Genomic DNA, 24,868 nt, shown 5'->3' on the forward strand with positions numbered 1-24,868 from the left:
ATCAAATCTTTACATCAAATTTACATCCTTAGACTATAAAAGTTTAAGAGAATTACAAATCGAATGATTGTAGCACGTGTCGTTCTTTATAGTGTTTTTGATGCTAGAAGGCGCCAATGTCAATCGGCAAGTATCTGGACGGCGCCAGGGTAATTCTTTCTGCTGTCTCTACCGTTGGCATCATGCTACAAATACTTTCTGATCACATCTGTTTGATATCAAAAGATATTTCTGTGCTTATGACACTCATCTGCTTCTTCGGCGCGCAACTTTCCCGCAATCGTGTTTGCTACAAACTTGCCACACACGCATTGGTAGTCCCGTCTGTTGCTAACCATGAAAAATTGTCAGTTGAGTCTTGGCGAACAGATAGTATTTTTGAGTTATAAACCAAGCTTACATAATTTTAGCGTAGGGTGCATTCTTCCGGAATTGATTGATTAACAGTATTTCTCCAGGAGGTGAACGGAAGAGTGGATTAGACAGTTTTTAATGATATATTGACATTGAGAAAACGGAGAGGGTCCGCGTGCTGTACAGAATTTCTCACTCCACGTATTTTAGTATTATACAGCATCAGCCAAAAAAAGAACTGCTCACCTCATCTCTCCAATTCCTCGAATAACTCTACCCAACATGATTTTTACCTCCAGCAAATCAATGGTTGTTTCTGGTCACGTTTTATGTATAGAATTTAAAATAAATCACAAAAATTTTCTACCACGTCTCAGTTTTAAGATATAGATAGATAACTGGATTGTGTACAAAGATATCATTAATGTTTGAAATACCATCTTTAAACTATTAACTTTTGGTTGGTTTTGTTTATTGGGCTAAAAGTTAAGAAAGTACATCATTACTGTTCTTGCAATATAATATATTTTGATTTTGATGCACTTTTCCAGACAAGGCAGTATTTTTATTAATTTTATTACACCATTCAGCTGTTCAATATATAGTGTATTATAAACTACGCTACATTCTGTTCAAATTTACCAATTGCTTTTACTGTTTTTAGGATAATGCATTGTTAAAATGGAGAAGACAAAGCACAGAACTTGTGTCAATCACCCAGACAAATTCTGCTATGTTTGGACACTTAATCCCAAAAACTCACAGGAAGAAAATATACAATGTCACAAAAATTGCATATTCATTGTATTTCGGCTGCAAGATCGGTGATCAAGAAAAAAATTGGGCTCCACATATCTGTTGTATTACTTGTACAACGAACTTAAGGCTGTGGTTATATGGCAAGCTGAGAGCATTACCTTTTGCCGACCCTATGGTGTTGCGCGAGCCCAAGAATCATTTCGACGACTGCTATTTCTGCATGACAAAAATAAAAGGTATTTCCAAAAAGAGCAAGCACTGCATCAAATATCCAAATGTCCCATCAGCAATTAGGCCAGTGCCACACGGTAAAGAACTGCCAGTATTTGTGCCACCAAAAATCTTGGGGTATTGGAAGTAGTGATGAAGGTACAGAAGAAATCGTTTTACCAGATGTCGCGGAACCATGCACTTCACATGATTTGGACTACGAGCCAGAAAAAGAAAAGGCCCCACACTTCATTGAACAAGAAGAATTAAGCGACTTGATCAGAGACTTGGGTTTACCCAAAGAGAAGACTGAATTACTCGGATCCAGACAGACTACAACAGTGAAACTTACTCGCCAAAGATACAAACATTACAATATACCGTAAGCGAAATGAAGGGTTTTCAAGATATTTTGCAATGGAAAACAATGTGTGTGTTTGCAAAGACGTCGTTTTCTTATGCACGAACTGAACATTGATCACAATACCTCTGAATGGCGTTTGTTCATTGATGCGTCAAAGCTAAGTTTGAAAGCAGCATTGCTTCATAATGGAAATACTTTGCCATCAATTCCTCTTGTTCATGCTGTTCACCTGAAAGAAACTTACGATAGTATGTCCCAGATTCTTGCTGCTATACGTTACAATGACTATGGTTGGAATATTTGTGGTGATCCCAAAGTGATTGCACTGCTTGTTGGGTTGCAAGGTGGTTTCACTAAATTCTGTTGTTTCCTGTGTTTGTGGGATAGTCGTACAACAGCCAAACACCGTCGTACAACACCGGGACAAGAGAGACGAATATATTCCCAGCAAAAGCAATATAAAGTATGTTCCATTGGTTGATTCACAAAAGGTTTTTCTTCCCCCTTTACACATCAAGCTTGGACTGATTAAGAATTTCACTAAGGTACTGAATAAAGAAAGCAAAGGATTCGCATATTTACTGAAAATGTTTCCAAATTTATCTCATGCAAAGAAGGAAGAACTTTTCATAGATCCTCAAATAAGAAAGCTCCTAAAAGGTGAAGAATTTCAAAGAAACCTGAATGATGTTGAACTGGCTGCATGGAGATCTTTCAAGGCTGTGGTACACGGATTCATCGGAAAGAGAAAAGAAAAGAACTATGGACAATTGGTGACAAACTTGCTGAAATGTTACAAGAACATGAGGTGCCGAATGTCATTGAAAATGCATTTCCTTAATTCCCATCTGGATTTCTTTCCTGAAAACTTAGCAGACGTCGGTGATGAACAAGGAAAGCGATTTCATCAGGACGTATTTGCAATGGAAAAACGATACCAAGGTCTCTGGGACTCTGCCATGATGGGAGATTACTGTTGGTTCCTTAAACGGGAAAGCAATCTGGAGTATAAAAGGAAATCATTGAGTGGGAAACATGTGTGTAATAATTACAACCGTGCATGCTGATATTGTATAAAAAAAAGGAATTTAAAAAATGCGTACTTCTGTCACGTCTACATCAAAAGATGTAGACGTGACAGAAGTAAAAGATTGATATTTTCATAATCAGGACATTTAATTTTGTTCAGAGTAACCAACTTTCGTTCCAGAGGTATGACAAAAAATTTTTGTCGGGTAGTGTAATTTGAGGAATTCTTCATTAAATTTATTAAAACTGTCTACCTCCACAACGCCAGATGGATATTTGTTTCAACAATCGATCACTCCCGTTGAAAGAAGATTTTCAGGCATATTTTTTTCGCGCTTTTGAATTCACGTGATCTCCTCTGACTCTATGCGACTAGCCCAGAGCATAAACAAAACTATTTTTATTTAGAAGATATAGGCTTAGTCTGAGTCAATAAAGATTGAAACATTTTGTTTTTTGTTTATTTTCGCAATTTTGGGAGCAAGTGTTTGATGTTGATTCAACTGGATTTGTTTTAACACAATTCTCCTCTTTCAATCAAACTCCGCTGTTTCTTGTCACGCGCTGCTTAAAAGAGAAGGTAGACATGATTCAACAATCAAAAAGATAATATGTTTCAAGAGATAATTCAAACAAACACTTTGGTTTTGTTTTCTTCAGAAACAGCGAGTATATAGAAACTGTCAGAAAACGATATAGTTTTATATCGGTTAAATGAAAACCAAAAATAGCAGAAAAGTTCCAAATTCGGGAGTTAAGCTCAAGGCTAGTATAGTTCAACTTGTTGGTTATGAAAATATTGTCGAGAGCAGTGCAGTAGTACATAAGTATTACAAAGCTACACAAGGTAGAGGTTAAGAGGTTACAATCAACATGCATGGCAGAAACGAGCACAACTAATTTTGATTATAGACAGTAGGTGGTGGGATGCCTCAGGAAAAGACAGCATATGATGGATTTTGGAGCCTCTCGTGGAACACTGTATACAAATGAAAGGCAGTTTACCATGCCAAAATCGAACATTGATTAGGGAGACTCCAAAGAGTCATCCATAGAAATCATCTATGGATGACTCTTTGTGGTTGGAAAAGGATTCTTTGGAGATATACGCTGCTTTTCCTTTTTTTTTTTAATTTTTTTTTTTTTTTTTTTTTATTTTACAGAGAAAGAACTCAAATGTGGTGCTAACTCTTTGAAAAAAACTGCATCGTCCAGACTGAAATACTGGTGTGGTTATCTGATGGTTTAAACCTAGTTTTCATTAAACTGATAGTTTTTGTGGATGATGCCTAACGGAATGTTATATGATATCCCCAATAACACAGTTGGTTTTTCAGTAGTAACACCGTTTTATCGACGCAGGACCTTGTGCTTTTCAGCAGAACAGTTTCCCCTGTAGCAAAATTCAGTGTGTGCCACACTTGTTTGGGAAAAATAATGTGAGTTTCCCGCTCAGAACTGCCTCTGAATCCAATATCACCACTGTTGGAAGAATGAAAGAGGCGTAAGGGATCGTCCACGGAAGCCAACATCACTTGTCCAATTAAAAACTGTTCGGTTCACACGTGTAATAAATTGACTTGTCATTGTGGAGGAGCCGTTATCGTAACTATTGCTACAAGCAAGCAGGACAACAGATAGAATTGGTAAGAGTGAAATAGTTTGCAAAATAATTGACACACGTCAGTAAAGTTCGGTATGAAAAGTTATTGCTTTCGATTTGCGATGAGGCAATTAATGCCATGAAGTATTTCGTATATTAAAATAAATTTTCTGTTTATACTCCGGGACCAAACGTCAGAGGAGTTCACAAGATAGACAGAATACTAGAAACAGCACCGTATTCAGCAGTCACGGGCTTGAACCCCGGTCACTCAAGGCACGTGTATTTATGCACCCACGCGCTTGAATACTCGGCTACGGTAGCCTTTATGTTTATAAATTGCGTGTTGGTCGGTTTGTCTATTTGCTGGATAAAAAAATCTGAATTTCCAGAATATAGAAGTTCATTATTTTGGGTTAAACATGGAATTTCTGAAATCTATAAATTATCTCATGTGCACGTGAAAATGAGTATACAGCAGAGGAGGTTATAGATCTTTCAGACAGCCAGGCGGGCTCTCAGGTACCTCACAACAAGCTTTCATGCTTTTAATCAGTTGGTTCAAGAGTTCTGATGGTATTGGAGAACAATTAGTAGGCGACTCAAAATGTCTTCCTAAAACATTTCATACAGTACATGGTCAATTAGATTCAGGTTTGGAGACCTCGAGAGGGAAGGAAGAACTTCATTCTGGAAATATCCTCAATCTAATGAAAAGTGTTGCACTCTGGGAAAGAGCTTCTTTGATTCAAATGCCTAATTAAGTAAAATATTTGTTCCTCGCTAAGGTTATTGCGAAACTCGCACTGAACCCATATCAAGCATTTTAATGACTTTTAATGAGCAAGGAAATCTCATTTTGCAGAAAACACAAAAAAAAAAAAAAAAAGAGAGAGAGAGAGAGAGAGAGAGAGTTAGCAATCTAAAGCGTAGAGAAACCGTTTTTTCTTGCTCACTGCATACAAAGAGAAATTTATCTTCCTGAAATCTTTCTTCTTTTCCCATTAAGCATGCAGTGTGTTGGGTCAGGATAAATCATCCTTCTGTCTTCTTCTTGGCCTTCCTCTACATTGTTTGCCCATAGGTCTCCGGTTCTTTACTGTTGTTAGAGAACGAGAGACCTAGGGGCAAACGTCGTTATCCATCCTATTAAATGTTTTTCCCATTCTTTTTTTTCTATTATATATCCATTAATTAATAGGTTGTGCTTTACACTGTTTGATTTAACTTTATCTCTTAGTGTTTTATTAATTATTTCTTGTTTTCATTTCTGTGATTTCATTTATGTCTTTTATTTTGCCGTTGTACCTCTTGTCTCAGCTGCCTGAGTTACTACATCTAGAAATCCAAGACTTGAAATTTATCCAAGATCTTTTTTTCATTTCGTATTATACCTTCTTGATTTGTCTTTTATACTTTTTTAAATTGAGTATATAACCTATTTAATGTTATTAAATAGCCTGTATTAAAATTTTATGTAAAAACTTAAAATAAAATTTATTTAAAGTTTTATTTTAATTTCCGTATTTAATCGGTAAGCATAAGAAACCCTTTGTGTCGTATTTCCCGACGCTCAAGACTTTTTTTCTATATCTGCAATTTTAATTTTCTAGAAAATATTCCTTCATAAAAATAAAGCTGTTTTACAAGACCCCTGAGGGCTACACGAAGTCCTGGACTTTTTTTTTTTTTTGCTTTACATCTTCATCTTTAAGTTTCTTTAATGGGCAGAAATATGGCTTGAAACAACAAGTCCTTTTCAAAATTGAATTTTGTAACCATGTATTTAATTTCTAAATTTACAGAAAGAGAATAAGGGAGATAATGTGGCAGCACAAAACTGGAAGAGAGGTAACTACGAATGGGATAAAAACTCCTGCTTTAGAGAAAGTTATTTGTTGATTTTTAATTTTTTTTGTAAATTTTAAAATTTACGGAATTGTTAATTTAAAAAAAATCGTTTAATTTTTGTTTGATTAGGGGAAATTTATTCGTGGCCATGGGTTGCTCATCGCTGACCTAAAGGTTAACTAACAAATGTACCACTAAGATTGCAACAAAAGTTATTGAAAAATTACTCATAAGAAAAGAAAGAAAAAAATTAGTGCACTGATATCCTTCCACCTACCTGTCAGGCAATCAGTTGGATTCGCGATTTTGTTGGTTTTCCACTTTTCCGAATTTTAAGTTAACGATCACTGAGCGAGCTATCCCACATGTAGCTGCAAACTCAGGAAACCCGAATTCACTTGTTTCATTTTTAATCAACGTATTTCCATTTTTTCCCCCTCGTACTTTAGCCAGTTATGAAAAACTAAAATAAATATATTAATAAATAATCGCTTCTTCTTTGCTGAGGCTCACAATACGAAAGCGCCCAACTGCATGAGGAAATATGTCTGTATTTGGGCAAGCGGACTTACAGTAAGCTTTTGTGGAATAGATTTTATATTGCATTTCTGATTATTACACAATTTGAACAGCCTTTGTCGTTCTTTTTAATTCCTGGCTGGAGCTTTTGGCCAACCCTTTCAATTTACGTCCGGTAAGCGTCACACAGCCTGCATTATTAATCTAATGAAATGAAAGGCATTCATAGGAAGAAGATACCAAGCCCCACTCTGCAACGCATTGTACCCACGAACTATTCGTAGTATTTACAATTTTAATTTTTCTCATTCCCTTCCATGAAAGCTCAGAATTAAACCTTTTCTTTTAAATATATTATTATTATTGGCACAAAATTATTTCGCAAACAGTGTCAATGAAAAGAATGGAATTTACCATAGCTGGGAAAAAAAATTGCCAGCGCATTAATGAGAGCTCACAGAAAAGAAGCAAGCATCTGATGGTATTTCAGTTGTTCTTTCCTGTTTTACCGGAAAGTATTTTAGCATTATTGTTAGCTGACTGCTTTTCTGCTAATAAAAATCATTTAGTGAATTGTTCTAGTAACATATTTGTTTATTTGTTATTGGAAAAGTTATTTAACACAGCCGTATATAATTTCTTTTACAGGTGCCTTAGTCCGCGCTCCAGGTATTTCTACGAACCCTGCCCTTTTCCTTCTGGAGGTACGTATTTATCTTATTTATTTAGTTACATTTAGTGATTAAAGCGAAATTCAAGTGGCGAAACCTACTTTTGCACTGGTTTGATAGTACACTATGGTAAAATTGTGACAGTCTATAACTTTTCAGCTGCTTTCCTTCTGAACAGTGGTTCCAAACTAAGGACGGCAAAATCTGAACTTCCTGGGTATATCACCTTGCATTTATTCCCTCCAACGCATAAGGGATCGGCAACATTTCACAGCACTTGAGACATCACACTAATAATACTGATGCTTGTGCAACTTAATTATAATCCAATTGCACATGCGTCACAAGATGCATGTGCAACTTAAAATTTGATTCACATAAGTTTTTCAAACGGTGATTGTGGCTGTATGTGAACTTGTAGTTGATTCAGATTTATTCCTCTGCATACTTAAATAGAGGTCGTAAAAGGACTGGTTGCACGAATACAGGAAGCGTGAGAACAACTTGCTCTAGATCCCTCGAAGGGTTGCCCGCTAAGGCAGTCACCTGTTACGCATTATATGAACCCACGTATCTACAATCCATGGGGGAAAAACTTAGTGAAAATCCCTGACCCAAATGCCAGAAGTCAATGCTACGGCCTACAGTAATCATCAGGAAACCACCCCCTTACACGCAGAGAAAGTAATTAATTATATTCTTTCTTATAAGAATAAGAATTTTTCCATCAGTTGAGTTGTTAAGATTCATAACGACAAAACGGAACTTCTGATTTTTATAATATAAATGATTTAGTAGACTTCAGTGTTTCTGTTGTTATAAATACACTTTAACTACTTAGTTAAATTAAGCCTTTGCTGTTTTTCTCCTCTATAAAGGCAGCAAGACAAGGATAAGAACAATACATTCCACAAATTGTATCATTTGTTTTCAAGTCTTCTTTCTTTCTTGGTAGGAAAGAAGGCTTTAAAATAAACAAAAAATATTACACAGATGATAATTCTGTCTTTGTTTATTCGCTCATAGCGTTGTCTAATTTAGAAATTATAGGACATTCCTTACTCCTAAAAAAAAAAGAAATTAAACAAATTTTTAAAAAAACACGAACACGAGTTTTCTTGTGTGTTTCTGAAGTTTTCAGAGAATCTGATTTCTATGAAAGAGAACACACAGTAAAGTCATTTTGAACTTGACGTGTCGGTTGCCTTGGTTACTGAGCGCACATGAGATCTGAGTTTCCGTGATAAACAGTCATCTTTGGGAAAACAACGAATTACGAAGAAATATTAGGTTACCAATACTGGAGGGGAAAACCCAAAGTCACAAGTCTCAGAATTTTAACTTTTTTCTCGTAAATTGCACAAGTGGGCGTTTCGTCATTGGAGAGATTTGCGGATAAGATGCTGTTCACGTAGACAACCTAATGACTAAGACCTCTAGAACTTATCCCAAAGGGTTGCGTGGAAATGTGTCGTGGTTTGCTCATCGATCATTAGCAGGACATACTAAATCATTAAATATTGATGAGTGGAACACTGACCATGTTCAGGAACAGGCGCCCGCACTTTTGTCCTACAAACCTAGGCGCCAAAATAACCGAAATTAAATAAGCAATATAAATAAATACAACATTTATGCAGTATTCAAGGATGCAACTGCCTATGTGGATGGAAAGTGAGATTTGCAAAAAATGAAAATCGGAAATTTCAGTGTAAAACAAAATCAATGGAAAACAAAATGTCAGATATACCCAGCCATTTCTCATCCTTATGAAATGTTAATAATATTCTTTGCTTAGTTTCGAAAACAATTCTGTCAACAAAAATTGAGGGGGCCCTTTATTTTTAGTTCTTTGTGTTAGTTTTTTCTTTACTTTGAGGTTTTCTTGAGACAGAAAGGTACTACTTAAGAGTCTGTTCCCCCTTTAATATTGTAAGAACAATATTCAACTAATTACAAGTGAATTATTATTTTTTATTTATTTTTTTTTTTTTTGTTAATGACAAAAACAAGTTTATTTTCTAAAATCCTTGCGTTGGTAACATTATTTTAATGAATTCATATTCACTGTTAAAATTTATTTTGTACGTTACAAACGTTCGTCATAAAAAGTAGGAGTACCAGTCCAGTTTTCTTGTTAAAATTATTGTTTCTGTAAATCTAATTCATAGTTAAAATGAATTACAGTATGGTAATTTTGAATTTGATTGGTTTCCTTCTTTTTTATTTGCTTATTTAACTGCAATATATACCAATTTTTAACAAATAAATTAATATTTGTTCAGAAATATGTCCATTTCTTTTGAAATGCATTCATTAAATGTATTAAAATTTATATAATCTATCTATCTAGCTATCTCTGGTGTATAGAGATCGTTTTTTTATTTTATCGACTACAATTTCCAAGAGTATTTTGTAGCACTCTTCGGCTGATCTTCAGTTTTTCCCAAAGGAATCCAGATAAAAATCGATATTTTATAAAACAATCACAGTCGCCGGTAAAAGAGTCCTGCTTATAAAAGCATTTTGATAGTGAACAAAATAAATGCTTTTCGTTTCAAGCCGATATAGTTTCCAATTTCTATTTCATTGTATTTAAAGTGAGTTTGGACTCGGTGTGAGCCCTGGTTTTATCCCAAATATTTTGGTTTTCCTTCCTTAAACCACAACGTTCGTTGATGCTATTATTCCTTTGACAAGAGAAACTCGATAAACGGGAAAAATCGATTTTACATAATAAAATCCTTGCGTTCAACTCTCGGCAGGAGGGTGGATGCAGGAAATACGTAGCTCTTGTATTTCGGGATAAAAAAATGTATATATATAATGACTACCAGGCATAACAGTGTCCTTTATACAGTGCGAGAACCCCGGCATCGAGGCTATCAATCATGGCGGACGCATCTCGTGATGAGATGATGTGAGGGAGGAGAGCCTATTGAAGATCCTCCAACTATGCCTTCCTGAATTATAGATGACCCAAGTAATACCCTTGGGACACGCGCCTTTGTCGAAGTGCCACACAATGTAGTCGATCATGCCAACAAATTGGGTCCACACCCATCGTAGCAGCTGGAATCACGTGATGCACGACCACGTTGCCATTGGTGGTTACTTTAAGGAGACCTTTCGAGTGTCTCTTGTTCACAATAGTGTCGGCGTGCGAACATTCGTTTAAACTTAAGGTCATCTGAAAGTGTATCGAGTAAGAAGAGATGCATCAGCTATGTTTCAGTGGGACGCCTGGTAAGAAAAAGAAGAAAAGAAGTGGGTATTCGTCCCCCTACAGAAAGGAATGTACTGACAGGCCTCGATGTTTAGAATATGAGCGTGTTTCAGGTAACCTCTCTCTTGATCTGAAATGTGAGGTCACGAGTTTTATCTTAAGATAACCTACTTAAATACTCTTAGTAACATCCATCATGTTGATGGATTAACGTTCTATTTTTATTGTCGAGCGATTTATGTATTATTATTTAAAATTTATTGCTTAAAATTTTTTCCAAGAACATTGGAGAAGTTGAACTCGTGTATAAAACTGTGCGATATCAAAGTGATCCGCTATATACAAGACAGGGATCGCAAAAAAAGTTTCGTATCTTCATCTGGTCATGACCCTCGATGCTTGCTACAATAGCAAACTCAAAAAAGACATTGAGTCAACGCACATCGCAAGGTCCGACGAACCCACTGAGCAAGCTGTGTCAATGAAACATGTAGTCAACAACCTTTTTTCGATTGTAGGTCAGTGTGTGGTTTCGCAAAATATGACGTTACATCAAAAATTTGAGCGAAACTTAGAAATCGAACTCATATGTTATAGCTGCATATTTGCTGTGTTACAAGTTCATCCCTATATAAAGAAGTTACAAGAGAACCACGATTGCAAAAGCATTAAACTACTATATACAATAAAATCTTTGTTATCCGGCACTTCGATAATTGGGAAGCTCTAACATCGAGACAGTCGGTTAGACCTAGCGAGATATTTGTATTCTAGGAAGAACTCACCAAGCAGTTTTTTTTTTTCCCGTACAGATCCGTTTTAGGCATAAAATTATTTAAATATTATATTTTTATTTTCTTCTAATGAATTGAGAAATTGAATTTGATAAAATACAAATAAACAATGTCGAAATTATTTCCTATATCCAGCTTGTGTAACTGTTAAAATAGCTTCCTAGGTTGGTTAAACATGATTTTCCTTTAACAAATCCGTATTGTGTAGCCTTCAGAATCCTGTTTCTATCAAAATATCCCTGTTTTGAAATTACTAGTTCATGCCTTCAAGGTTTCCCCCCCCCCACCACCGAAGTCAGACCGACCGGTATGTAGTTGCCCAATTCACTCTTAGTACAGCTCTTATGTATTGGCAATAGATTGGACTTCCCTGATCCAGAGGAATCTCTCCTGAGTCCGGTGATGCTATCATAATGAACCGTAATGGTTCATGAACTCTCTCGCTGCCTCCTGCAAAATTACTAGTTCATGTCATTGACCTTGCTATTAAAATATAGCTACCATTTTTCTGACCATCATTGGACCCTTTCCAAATAATCGTCAAGGAGCGCTGCTTGGCACTGGTCTGTTTTTTTTTTTTTTTAATAATTGTACAAAGAAATTTGGAAACAATGTCCAAGAAGAAGAAATGGCATTTAAAATGACTGTATTAAATTCATTTTCTGGAAATCCTGGCGCAGTTTCTTGGATTTACCCGTTCACAAACTTGAATTTCTGAACTCTATTTAATTCCTAGATTTTCGGCTCCGAAAAATTCAAAAAAATATTGAAATTCAAGAATTGTGATTTACTGTAATTTAGTTTTCAATAAATATTGAAAATATGGAATCAGACTTAAAAGTCCGGTCCCTTAAAAAAAAAAAAAAGTTCTAAGTATTTGCAAACTTCTAAATACTTAGAACACCTTTTATGCTTATCATCTGTATCCGTCCGTAAAAAACTCAACTCCCAATGGGCACATTTTTATGAAATTTTATATTTGGGTCTTTCAGAGAGATTTGTCAACCATCCCAAATTTCATTATAATCAAACCAATATAAATTCGATATTTTCTTTTCATAAAATTCCGACTTATCTCTAAATTAAAAATATGTTCCAGATGTTTGGGCATTATTTAACGACGCCAAATTTTCAGTGTGCGTATTGTTAGTTCCTGAAAAAGTTTTAAGAAATTAGTATGAACTAGGATCAACTACAATTCGATTGAACCCTGAAGTTCTCTTCTCTCCCCCCCCCCCTTACAGAAATCTGTATTAGTTTCCGATAATCGCTCATTTTTCAAGAAAATAAGGTCAGGCTGACACTAAATTTTCAGGCGCCTCCGTAGCCAGGTGGGCTGGAGCAGCAGTGCGTAGCACACGCTTCTTGATTAGACCGGGGTTCGAGCCCGTGAGCCACCAAATACGGAGGATGCGGAAAGGTCAGGGAATCACCACCGCATATCCCCGGAGCAATATGGCCTTAGTTGCTAATGCTCCTAAAAACCAAACAACAACTAAATTTTCAGCATGTTTTTCGTTGCACCCCGGAAACCTTTTAACACTAATTAGCGATTCCACAGCAGCCAGGACTCAACACAGAAATGCATATATGAAATTAAAGTGCCTTTCGAACATTATTCGAAAAGGAAAAGTTGGATAGACAACAACAAATTTTTGGCTATATTTTGGTGGTCTATTGGGAGGTTTAGGCCTTATTTTGACTTTATATTCCACTCCATCCACACACAGAAATCAATATATATATATATATAAATAAATGAAAGAGCGATTCATAAGAAGAGAAAGTTGGATTGGCATAAAATGTAGAGGTCTTAAGTCCGATTCCGTGGCCCACCCCAGTTTTTCTCCCTCCAGTAGAAACACCGATAAACTTTTATTGGTTTTCCGTTTAAGGCCCCTTTTAAGCACGGGGCTGGGCACAATTTTGTGGCCTTCATTGCCTAATGTAAGTAGCATACGCGTTTGAGCTGACTCTGATTCGAGCCCAATGACTGCTAAATACGGTAAACGATTGTATTAATTGTCAAAAAAAATTATTAATTGTAAACTCCTCTGACCTATTGGTCATGCTAAAATAAAAATAGAACTTTTTTTAAATTTTTTTATTTCTTTGGCATTATACATTGTAGTTTGTCTCTTTATACGACAGTCATCAGGTAGATGTAGCATATTGATTTAATTCAGGTATTTGACTCATTATTATATTATAGACGTTTAATAATAAGCATTAGTAAACATCTTCAAAAAGGTTCTGTTCATCTGCATTTCTTCATGTTCCTTTGTGAATTTGGGCATATTAATTTCTAATCTTACCCTGGTTTTTGTTAGCATCAGGTTTTCCCAGAAATGAAAGAAAAGTAAATATGCAGTAATAGTGTATCAGATTTATTAATAATGTTTAACTTCTGTACATAATGGACTGTTACTTTTTGCTACAAGTAAACACGAGCTAAAAAAATCGCAATTTGAAAAATAGAAATTATCATCGGATTTATATTTTTTGAAAACAATTTATTTAAAAATGTACATTTGAATGACTGTCTTTTGTGGTCGATGTGATGAACCCGAACCACACTGATCGACAAAATTAACAAAACACATAGAAAACGTGGTGTAACTCGTGCAGCTTACAATGAAGCGAGAAAAAATTTGATACGGTGGTGTAACATAGAATAACATTGAAATAAAGAGACAGCGAGAAACTTCAGACAGGTTTAAGGGACATTTATAGGGGTTTGATAAGAATTACCAAAAAGGTCGCATTACAGAAGTCGATACAAGATGCTCAAAATTATGGTCAGTGACATCAGTACGGAGTGTGACCCTCTCCAACAGCTAAACAGACTTGACAGCGGTGAACTACGCTCGATATAAGTGTCTATAAGATTCTGTGGCAACAAATCCCATTCTTCCACTAGCACAGACCTTAGCTCACCAATTGATTGAGAAGTTAGCTGTTGGCGTGCAATGCGACGCCCAAGGGCGTCACACGTCTTCGATCGGATTTAAGTTTGGTGATCATGCTCGCCACGGCAGTTGTTGGGATGGAGGGATGGTTCCGCATTCCTTTTGGTCTCCAGATGAAATGTCTAGAATCTGTTTGTAGGCTAAAACGTGACTCATCACAGAATTGTACCCCATTTGTCAGGGCTCCAAGTCACATGCTCATTGCATCAGTTTCGAAGCAGTGGTTTGAAGTTAATCAGATAAAAACCGCTGACTTCCTTGTGAAGAGTCCACTTGAATTGAGCGTTCTTAACACAGTCCAATTGAAAATGTTTTCACTTGTGGCCGCAGCAACCTCAAGAGACAGTTGATAACAGGATATTCTAGGGATCCGCCTTGGTGTTAGAGCCAGATAGCGGCCTGTTCTGGTTGACGTAGCTCCCGTATAGCTCTTTTTGTAATGGTTCCTGTCTCCTGAAACTGCTTCCATAGTGCCTTGACGACACATTAAGCCAACATGCCTCCTGCGACTGCCCGGCTTTAAGTCGTCCACCGGCCCGCCATCTCAAAGAATCATGTAAACGACGAGGACTTGCCATTCTGAGTACTGGAGATGTGACTATTCCACTGAGCAAGCCCAAAAGCGGGAATGAAGTGATGTAGTCGCAATTCGTGTTTTCATGGGCATGAATAATTTGCATAATGTGCTGCGGCTCTGTAAGGTGGTAAATCGATTTCTATTGGATACTCGAAATTTGCATGCCAGGATGCATATTATATCAAATATTCGGCTTCGGCGACACAGTTCAGAATAAAATATTCATGAAAAACATTCTGTTCTGTTAATTTTGTCGAACAGTGTACATATTGTTATAGAACTAATATGTACTTGCGGAATCTCCCCCTATGCTTCTTTATCGAGTTCAAGTAATGGAACTTAATTGGCATTCTGAATCCAATTTTTCCATAATTTTCATTCAATGTGTAAACTACTTCATAATTTTCACTCTTAACGTTACCAAAAAAAAAAAAAAAAAAAAAAAAACCCCATTCACTACAAGACAAGACGACCACCAGGCATTTGATTCAGCATGAGTCATTTTGTTTTCTCATTCTTGCGAAGCCAACAACTACTTAAATTTTGGGAAATAAATTATGCCACGTTTCACTGTTGCAACAGACAGTTTTGGAAACACTGTACATGCTTGAGGATACAATTCTTTAGCAAATCGTTTGACGAATCCCAGCTAGATATGGGGCGGTGGAAGCAAGACTGTTTCTTGGATCAAGGGATTGTTTACTGTATTGTGTGCTCCAGGTTCTAACTCAAAGGAATGTTACTCGGTGGTATTCTTGATCTTTTCTAACATGTGCTGCACACTTCCGTAGTGTTCTTTTATATGAACAGAATGCACAACAACAGGAATCGATGGGTGTACATTGTCCATTGTTAAGCAGTGCAGCTTTCAAAATTTTACTTTTACTGTCTATAAAAAATTGCGTAGATACGCCGAGAAGTCGCAATTTAATATCGACAAATTCAAAAGTACTTCATGGGGAGCAGTAATCCGAGATTAACGTACCATTGTTTGTTACTACGCTCAGGGAAGTGGAGAATGAAAAAAACCTGGGGATAATTGTGAAGTCAGATATGAGATACTCCGAGAAGTGCAGACAAGGTGCCAGAAGAACTAATGGGGTTTTGTCAATGATATTCGGTAATTTTGCCAGTCGGGATAAGGACGTGATTATCCCATTGTATAAGGCAAGGGTCAGGCCAAAACTTGAGTAGTCGTCTGTTAGAACGGGTGTAGAGAAGAGCAACGAGATTAGTGAGGGGAACAAAAAGATATTCTCCAAGAAAGGCTTCAGTTTTGCAAGTGAGTCTGGAGACTAGGCACATGCGCGGAGATCTGATTGAGGTGTTTGTGACTTTGAATGAATTGTGGAAGCTCAGTTCCGCTGGAATCCTTCCTCTTGCTTTGACTACACACGAGGAGCATAAATTCAAACTGAGGAAGAATGGTTGTCGGATAGATGTGCGGAAATTTTCCTTCAGCCAGCGGATAGTCGATTGTTTAAACAAACTCTCATCTGTTGTTGTAGAGGCGGGTAGTTTAAATAAATTGAACAAAGAACTAAACTGTTAGGAGGAATGGACAAGTGATATGGGAAATGTTGGCTTTTTTTTCCGCATAAGTTTGCTTTCTTGCATCATTTGCCAATAGTACTAATACCAAAATATGCTGCTGCTCTTCTGAAATGTGATTGATACCAGTTAGCAGTTCTTTATAAAAGACTTTTTACTTTATAAAAGTAAAAAATAATATTAAAATAGCTCAGGGATTCTACAACAGTGTAAAAACTGGCATTGGGAATTGGCAGGTCTTCACTGAGCAATGCCATGCAAAGCGGATGGTATGCCATCCTCTTTTGCTTCGGTGTTTAAGTTTTAGGATGCACTAAAACTTTTCTGTCCACAGACTTTTTAAATTTTGATATATCTGCCATAGAAAAGTATCAACTGGAAAGCGCTCACAAACCATCGTGATGAATGGTTTGTGAACGCTTTCCATATTCAAGATATAGCAAAAGGCATACTCCTACGACTAACACGAAGCCACCCAGCTAACATTGATCTGCAACCACCACATCAGAAATGAGATGCCTACACTTGTCTTGTTAGATATCCCAAAACAGGTTTCGTACATGCTGTAAAACTTGGTACAATCAACGATAATGTGATTCACCTATTGGTTCGTACCTATACAGGGTGTCTCAAAAATACACGACATAACTTCAGGAATGAGTTCCTCATATGTAGACAATAAAAATATTTTATGTCAACATAGTTCCGGAAATGCTTGGTTCCCGAGTTATTAACCGGAATGTCTTATCTCCCGCAAGTGATTTCCTTCATCAAAAGGTACTGACAGAATCTGGTAGTTTTCCGTTCTGACCATGTACTCAAATCAGGAGCAAGCGGATATGCACTTTATGTACGGTTTGGCGGACGGCAATGCTCTGGAGGCTCGTCGTTTGTACCACGAAAGGTTCCCAGAACGAAGATGTCCAGACAGGAAAACGTTTGAAGGTATCCATCGCCGCCTTTGTGAACATGGGACCTTTACACCTCGTGCTGCCAACAGAGGACGACCAAAATCTACGACTCCTGAAGTAGAGGAGGAGATTTTGGTTGTTGTGCATGCCACTCCTGGAATCAGCACACGCAGAATAGCAATGCAACTGGCTGTTCAACGTTCGACTATTTGGAGAGTGTTGCGAGAACACCAACTGTATCCTTACCATCTGCAACGGGCACAGGCCTTGTCACCAGCAGATTACCCTGCGCGAGTAATGTTCTGCCAGTGGTTCTTGCAGCAGTATGGTACAACTCCTCACTTTCCTTCCTTAGTGATATTCACAGATGAAGCACAGTTCACACGAGACAGAATCCAAAACTTTCACAATCAGCATGTATGGGCTGAGGAAAACCCACATGCAATTCTTCCATCACATCACCAACAGCGGTTCAGCCTCAGCATCTGGGCAGGTGTTTTTGGTGATAAGTTATTTGGGCCCCATATACTTCTAAACAAACTCACAGGGCAGACGTACAGGCGTCCATTCCGGTTAATAACTCGGGAACCAAGCATTTCCGGAACTATGTTGATATAAAATATTTTTATTGTCTACATATGAGGAACTCATTCCTGAAGTTATGCCGTGTTTGAGACACCCTGTATAATATCCACAAACACAGCAAGAACAAGTCTGGAGATAACTTATACTTACGTTTGGTATCCATAGAAAACTGGGGGGACGGATGTTATACGAATACTACAGGCTCTTAATATCACACCGTTGGTATGTTGACGTATGATGTAATACATATAAATAACACAAAACCTTCAATTACGCCAAAATATTGATCTACAGAAAAACCAATGACAATGCCTTTGGAATCATCACACACGATAAGTATAAGGAACAGTTAATATAAAGAAACGTTTTTGTTACTCAGTATTATTAAGGTAGACAAGGGGATGGGCTAGCGTTCGAAAATCTCCATAATATAATTGGTAGTTATGCTTTGCTGATTCAGCAATTACTTCAGTCGGTTTCCTCTACAAATAACTAAAGACGTAAAACGAGGGAGAAGCTCAACAGGAGAAAATAATGGCGAAAAGCGAAAATTTAAGCAGTTCAACCTGCTTAGAATAAAATCTGGCTTTAATTACCAAAGCTAATTCTCGGTCGTTTCTAAGTACTTCCCTGTGCCAGTTCTTCAGTGACTGAATTGAGCAACTTAGAGGAAAATAAGTTTTTCAGATAAGTATGAAGATCAGTGTTAGATAAATCTCATCGTATCAACGTAATACGATTATCGCTGCGAAGTTGGGAATGCTAGCATGTTTCAGTGTACTTTGTCTAGGTTTTGTATTATTATCAGCAGTTTTATTTTGAGCATTCCTAACTTTAAGGTAATGCAATGTTAATTTTCCTAGAAGGACGAGAAAACGGGGACGCACCAGAACAGACTAAAAAAAGGAGTGGTTTGGGAAAATTATTCCGCAGTTTAGGTAGCAGGAAAGGATCTCCAAGGCATGGCCAAAAGTCTAGTTCCTGGAAATTATCTTCCTATGGTTCTCAAAAGAGGCTAGCAGAAGGTAGGTAATACCGGTGTAGCTTCTTTCAAAGAAGCTATTTCATTTTCTTTCTTTCTTTTTTAAATTAAAAAAAGAAAGTTCATTCTACCCGCCTTCATATAAATGTATTTTAATTCTTTTAGATAATAAGTAATCCATCCAATTTATTGGCAGTTTACTATTTATTTATTATTATTTTTCTGTATTCTATGGAAATAGTCAAAGATCACGTGTCCAAATGACCTCTGACTCCAAATATCATTAACCTATTTCTAATGTCAAACTTTCTGCACAGGTGGCTGTATGAAGTTTCTCATATTTATTTTAGATATCATTGTCTTTCATAGTACTCAGTGTCCAGTTTTCCATGTTTTTACACCTTACCACTTAACAAAAGTGGAATACCTACTTGAAGCATGTGCACACTCTTCTTCTTCCAGTCACATAGCTCCCTGAGGAGCCGTTGTGGCCACCGACAGATTTCCTCCAACTGCATCGATCGTGTGCTATACGAGCAGCATCGCAAAGTGTCATGCCCAGAAGTTCACTGATCCCATCCTTCCACCTTGTTGCAGGTCTTCCTCTGCACCTCTTCCCCTTGGTTTTTCCTTCCATTATGTTTTTAAACAAAACGTTTTCCCTTCTTACTATATAACCAAAAAACTTGAGTTTTCTTTTATTGATGCTATGAAGAAGAATTTTAGGCCTGCCAATTTTATTCAATACCCACTCATTTGTTCTTCGATCCAAGTAAGAAATACTGTACGCAGTATTCTCCTGTAACACCACATTTCAAATGGCTCAATTTTCTTCTTCAACTCTTTTCAGATTCCATCGTTCACATCCATAAGTGGCAAATGGAAAAATTAACGAATCAATGATTCTCAGTTTCGTCTTTAGGGGCAGATCATGATCTCTTCATAATTTTATCAGATCAGCGACCAACGTTTTAGCAATTGCCTGTCGTCTCCTTACATCGTTTGAGCAGTCACTATTTTTATTTATTTCTTGACCCTGAGTAATCAAATTCATCAACTTCTTCGATATCTTGCCCATTAACCTTCACTTTACTGGAATCGAGATAATCACCATAATTTTAGTTTTACACACATTCAGAAACAATCCTTTTTTCTTACTTGCTTCACATACTCTCTCCTCAGAGTTTTTTTAAGGTGATCCTTAGAATTACAAATTAGCACAACATCACACAATGTGTGATAATGTAAAATTCGCTTTTAAGTTATTGCTGTTGCATTCCTTATACGATGATTCTTCAATATTCAAAGCTAACAGAAATCCGAATCAACATTACTTTTATTTATGCGCTAATACTGATGAATTTGTTTCTTAAAATGATGAAATAATAATTTATTTTACGGCTTTTATTATTATTATGATACTAGCTTAATATAACTTGATTTTAGGCGCCTTAGCATATATTCATAATATGCCTATTCTCTTCGCCATGTCCGTCCGTCCGCATGTAACAAGTCGACTCCCAGTGGACGGAGTTTTGTGAAATTTTATATTTGGGGCTTTTAAAAATATTCGTACATCCATTCAAAGTTCATTAAAATCAGACCAATAGAATCCAGTAATATTTTTATTTTATTTGTTTATTTCTATTCTCGTGTAATAACTCTACTCCTAGTACATTAACTAATTTTTTTTATATAAATGAATTATTGCTTATGCACCTGAAGTGTAACGCACATTTTTTTTTTTTTTAAACACATTTCATTTTTTTAAGACAGTTAATCTTGGAAGAATGCAAATATTTTTACATTGTCTCCATACTGGTTGCGAGGATTATTGTTATAGCTTTGCAAACCTAACTTCCTGGAAGGGGAAGTAGGAGTATCTTATTTCCAGCATAAGAGCAACTGGAGAAATATATGATTTCACCTGTACATCTCAATTCTAGTAAATACATGACCATTTGTAATTTTTTTCAGATAACTGGATCAGCTAGATTTTTTATTATATTAGTTTGCAGTATGTTCACTTAGTTTTAGAAACACTACTAGCCATGAAGTACTGTTGATGTGTAATAGTACAAATAGGAAATTATTCTTTATTAGCACCGTGTGTGTGTGTGTGTATGCAGTTAAAGATGTTTTCGCACTTCTGCCTGTGATTCACGCAGCACCTGTTGCCTGACTCATCACTGTACCAGTGCCATCCTTTTTGTTACCTTTCTAGTGTGTGTGTGTATTACATTTTGTTGTTGCTTCCGTTATTGCATATATTTGGGTCACCTCAAAGCGGAACCTCCATAAAGGAAGCATTTAAACTCAAATCCACCATTATCAAAAATGTTGGATTGATGATGTAAACATTTTAGGGCTCATAATAAACTATAGGTTTCCGTTAAAATACGCGGTGACGATATGAGAGCCAGTTGCACATCCTTCCAGTAGGGCTTGTGAACTTTGCATCGATTAACTTTGTTGGTATTTACTATTTGTTTATTTATATTTTGCTATACTCTATGGGAATAGTCAAAGGTCATGTGTCCAAATGACTTTAGACTCGTTTAGTGCATAGCTAATGTCAAACTTCACCTTGTTTGACAATAGTCTAGTCTGAAAGCACCTACCTGGTTTTCCTTGGTCTAGTTCAACAACTCTCCCCATCACAATTCGTCACTTACTCTACATAAGGAGGTTGCTTGCGCGCGTCTCGATAACCTTGTGAATGCGATTGAAACTATTGGAAACGCCCGTTCTTCGTGATTCACACCTAGAGTAGGTAGACCTTTCTACTACGTGTCTGAGAAAAGATATCAGAGGAATTTTCTGCACAAGATTTTTTTAACTCCTCATTCGAGGCTGTAATCCAAGTTGTCTCAACTTGGATTGTATTAAGACATGGTTCTTTCATAATTAAAAAAAAGCCATTAATGGTTAAATTTTAATTAATAATTAAATGTTAAATACAGTATACTAGTTGAAGATTAAAATTCTCTTTATAATTCTGTTATTATTGGCGAAAAAAAAATGCAATATATTGTTCCAATTTCGTGAGATAAGAAGGGCAGATGCAGGACAATTCTGCTTCCTTGGTTCGGTTTGTTATTCTAGTACTAATATGTAGGTTAGTGCAAAAGCATCATTTTAACGTAGCCATCTACCAAAGTAGTTAAATTAAAATTAATTAAATTGGCATCGTTTTGGTTATATCTCATATTGTGAATGCCATCACAAGAGTTGCCATGGTATTGTACTACCTTGAATAAATAACACTTCGCCAGTGGAGAAGACTACTGTTATTTATTCTCAGCGGATACCACCACCCACCGAAGAGAAGCCAACAAGCTTTGAAACGGTGCCGTCTGGGTGGTGGTATCCGCTGAGAATAAATAACAGTAGTCTTCTCCACTGGTGAAGTGCTATTTATTCGAGATAGTACAATACCATGGCAACTCGTTGTGAAGGCATTCGCAATATGAGATATAACCAAAACGATGCCAGTTTATTAATTAATTTAACTACTTTGGTAGATGGTTACGTTAAAATGATGCTTTTGCCCTTAAATATTTTATAGTCTAGTACTAATATTAAAAGGGCAGCTGCACCTCAACTTTCATTTTTTAACTTTTCCTTGCCACCTCAAAAGTTGGCGGTAAACTTCACTGCACTAAAAATAATTTGAACGTTGGTCATTTTTTCTAAACTTTTTAGGATTTCTTGGGAAATATTACTAGTTCAGCCCTTTCTGTCTTTTTAATTTATTTTTTATATACCCTTTTCAATATCAAGATATCCAGTTCTGTTATTTCTTTTATTTTTGATGCGAAAACATCTATAGCGACATCTAATAATGGAATGTAACCGAAGTTTAGCAATGATGTCACGCTATCCACGTGACTGGTGAAAAATGTGATGTAAAATACTGAAATTATTGAATCCGGTTTTCCCCTCACAGCATACAAACAGCCCTTCGCGACTAGGGGTATACGAAAATTTGATAGGGCTAGGGACGCGAGTAGACTAAACTCTGCAGTGTTTTGTGGACGAGGGTCTATAGCGAAAACACTTGAAAACACTTGTTTCTTTTTGGGGGGGGGTAGTTGTTGGCGCATCGGCTTCTGTGGCCATAATGCACCTCCCAAGGTTTTTGCAGTACTTTGATCCAAGCCCGAGGCGGGATTCGAACCTGCGACCTTTAGGTTGCCAGGCAGGCACTTTACCCACCCGGCTAGCCCGGTTGGCTTGTGTTTCTTGTGAGAAGGGGGCTAGTGGGGCAGCCGCGCCACCATCTTAAGGTGGGTTACTGGCAGTCTATTTAACAGACATGTTCTGCTCCATGCATTGCATGCACCAAGGCAACGGATTTCAGCTGCAGTTAAAATCCATCGATTAAAATGCGAATAATTATGCTGTTCAGCAAAAATCAATTGCTGGGGTTTGTACCTGCTGCAAAATATAAGTTCATTACAAAAAATAAAAAAAGTAATTAATGTGCGCATTTCATTTCATTTTAGCAAGCATTAATAATTCACGATTTACAGCAAAAAGCACTATTTATGCGCGAACGGAGAAAATTTCGTTTCTGACCATGTCAGCAAGCATAATATCCAGTGCTTCAGCTACAGTATATGGATAGCCCATATGATATATATTCCAAAAAAAAAAATAATAATAATAAATAAATAAAAATAATAATAATTGCTAGAATTCTATTGGTGTGATTTTAATGACACATAGGAAGGGTTGATAAATCTTTCTTACAGAGCGAAATATAAAATTTCCTTAAAATCCATCCAGTGGGAAGAGTTATTACATACAGCCTGACGGACAAAGAAATAATAATTGTAGCATTGCTATTAGTCCGATTTGAATGATATTTGGAATGCTCAACAAATCTTTCTAAAAGGTCCGAATATAAATTTCATGAAAATCTGTCTTGAGAGTTGAGTTGTTCATGCTAACGGGCGGCAGGCGTGGTGAAGGCAATAGGCGCATTATGCATGTATGCTAAAGTTCTTAAAAACGGGACCATAGTTTACAATCAAGCAGTTAATTGCATTGTTAAGGTATGCTTACTTATATTTATTGATATGAAAAAATCTATAGCGGCACCTAACAGTGGAATGTAACTGAAATACAAATGTTGTGGTCAAATATTTGTATTGTTGTAATCATACTTTCAGCAGTAGTAACTGCAGGAAGTATGATTGTGACGTCACAATCATACTTCCTTTTGATTGTGCCGATGTAGTCTTGATATAACAATCATACTTCCCGCAGTTACTACTGCAGGAAGTACGATTGTTGGAGTGCGGTTGTGACGTCAAACAATTCTACAAACGGATTTCGCTAACCTTTTCCAAGCCAAGGATGCTTTCACATAAAACATCTTTCGTGCGCACAGGGTCTTAGAAAAAGACTATTTCTGTATACGTCCTCTAAATAGCGTAACAACACAGAAAGCTCTGCTTTTATTGTTCCCTCGGTTCGCAATCCCATACAACCTATGGACTATCGTGTTCATCTAAGATCGATAAACACAATAATGCATTGGGCAAAGAGATCATGACTTTATCATTGACTTGATAAAAGCATAAGCCCTCCATTCAATGCAAGGCAACCACTTCTATCATTTCTAATGCTTCGACAATTCCTGAAATGAGCCCCCCCCCCTTTTTTTTTTCGATAGAAAACGGGCAGTAGCAGTTAGAATAAATATAAATAGAGCATTTGCAAAAGTGATTTTCAGTTAAAATTCCTCCTTAGCCATGAGCATAGCCCCCGTAACTAAACCCCTCTAGCACAGTGTCTGTAACTAAAGAAGTCTCTCCCTGTTTAGTCTTGCATCATTTCTGGAGGCCTCTTTTGATTGAGATTATGTATAAAATACGAACCATTTTTCTGCTCTCCGCAACGACT

At 36.8% G+C, this 24,868-nt stretch overlaps 1 protein-coding gene across 3 annotated transcripts in view; it reads left to right on the forward strand.

Moving 5' to 3' along the window:
* LOC150091435 (SAM and SH3 domain-containing protein 1-like) overlaps positions 1–24,868 on the forward strand; it is a 611,903-nt gene that overhangs the window by 434,304 nt on the left and 152,731 nt on the right. For all 3 annotated transcript variants that reach the window (XM_090375439.1, XM_090375458.1, XM_090375448.1), the window contains 2 exons: positions 7,338–7,393; positions 18,837–18,998. In XM_090375439.1, coding sequence (XP_090231565.1) covers positions 7,338–7,393; positions 18,837–18,998 — 218 coding nt within the window. The remainder of the gene's footprint in view (positions 1–7,337; positions 7,394–18,836; positions 18,999–24,868) is intronic.

Source organism: Mastigoproctus giganteus, chromosome 1 (assembly GCF_048544385.1).
Source record: "Mastigoproctus giganteus isolate SK-2022 chromosome 1, ASM4854438v1, whole genome shotgun sequence".
In the NCBI taxonomy this organism is placed as follows: Eukaryota; Metazoa; Arthropoda; class Arachnida; order Uropygi; family Thelyphonidae; genus Mastigoproctus; species Mastigoproctus giganteus.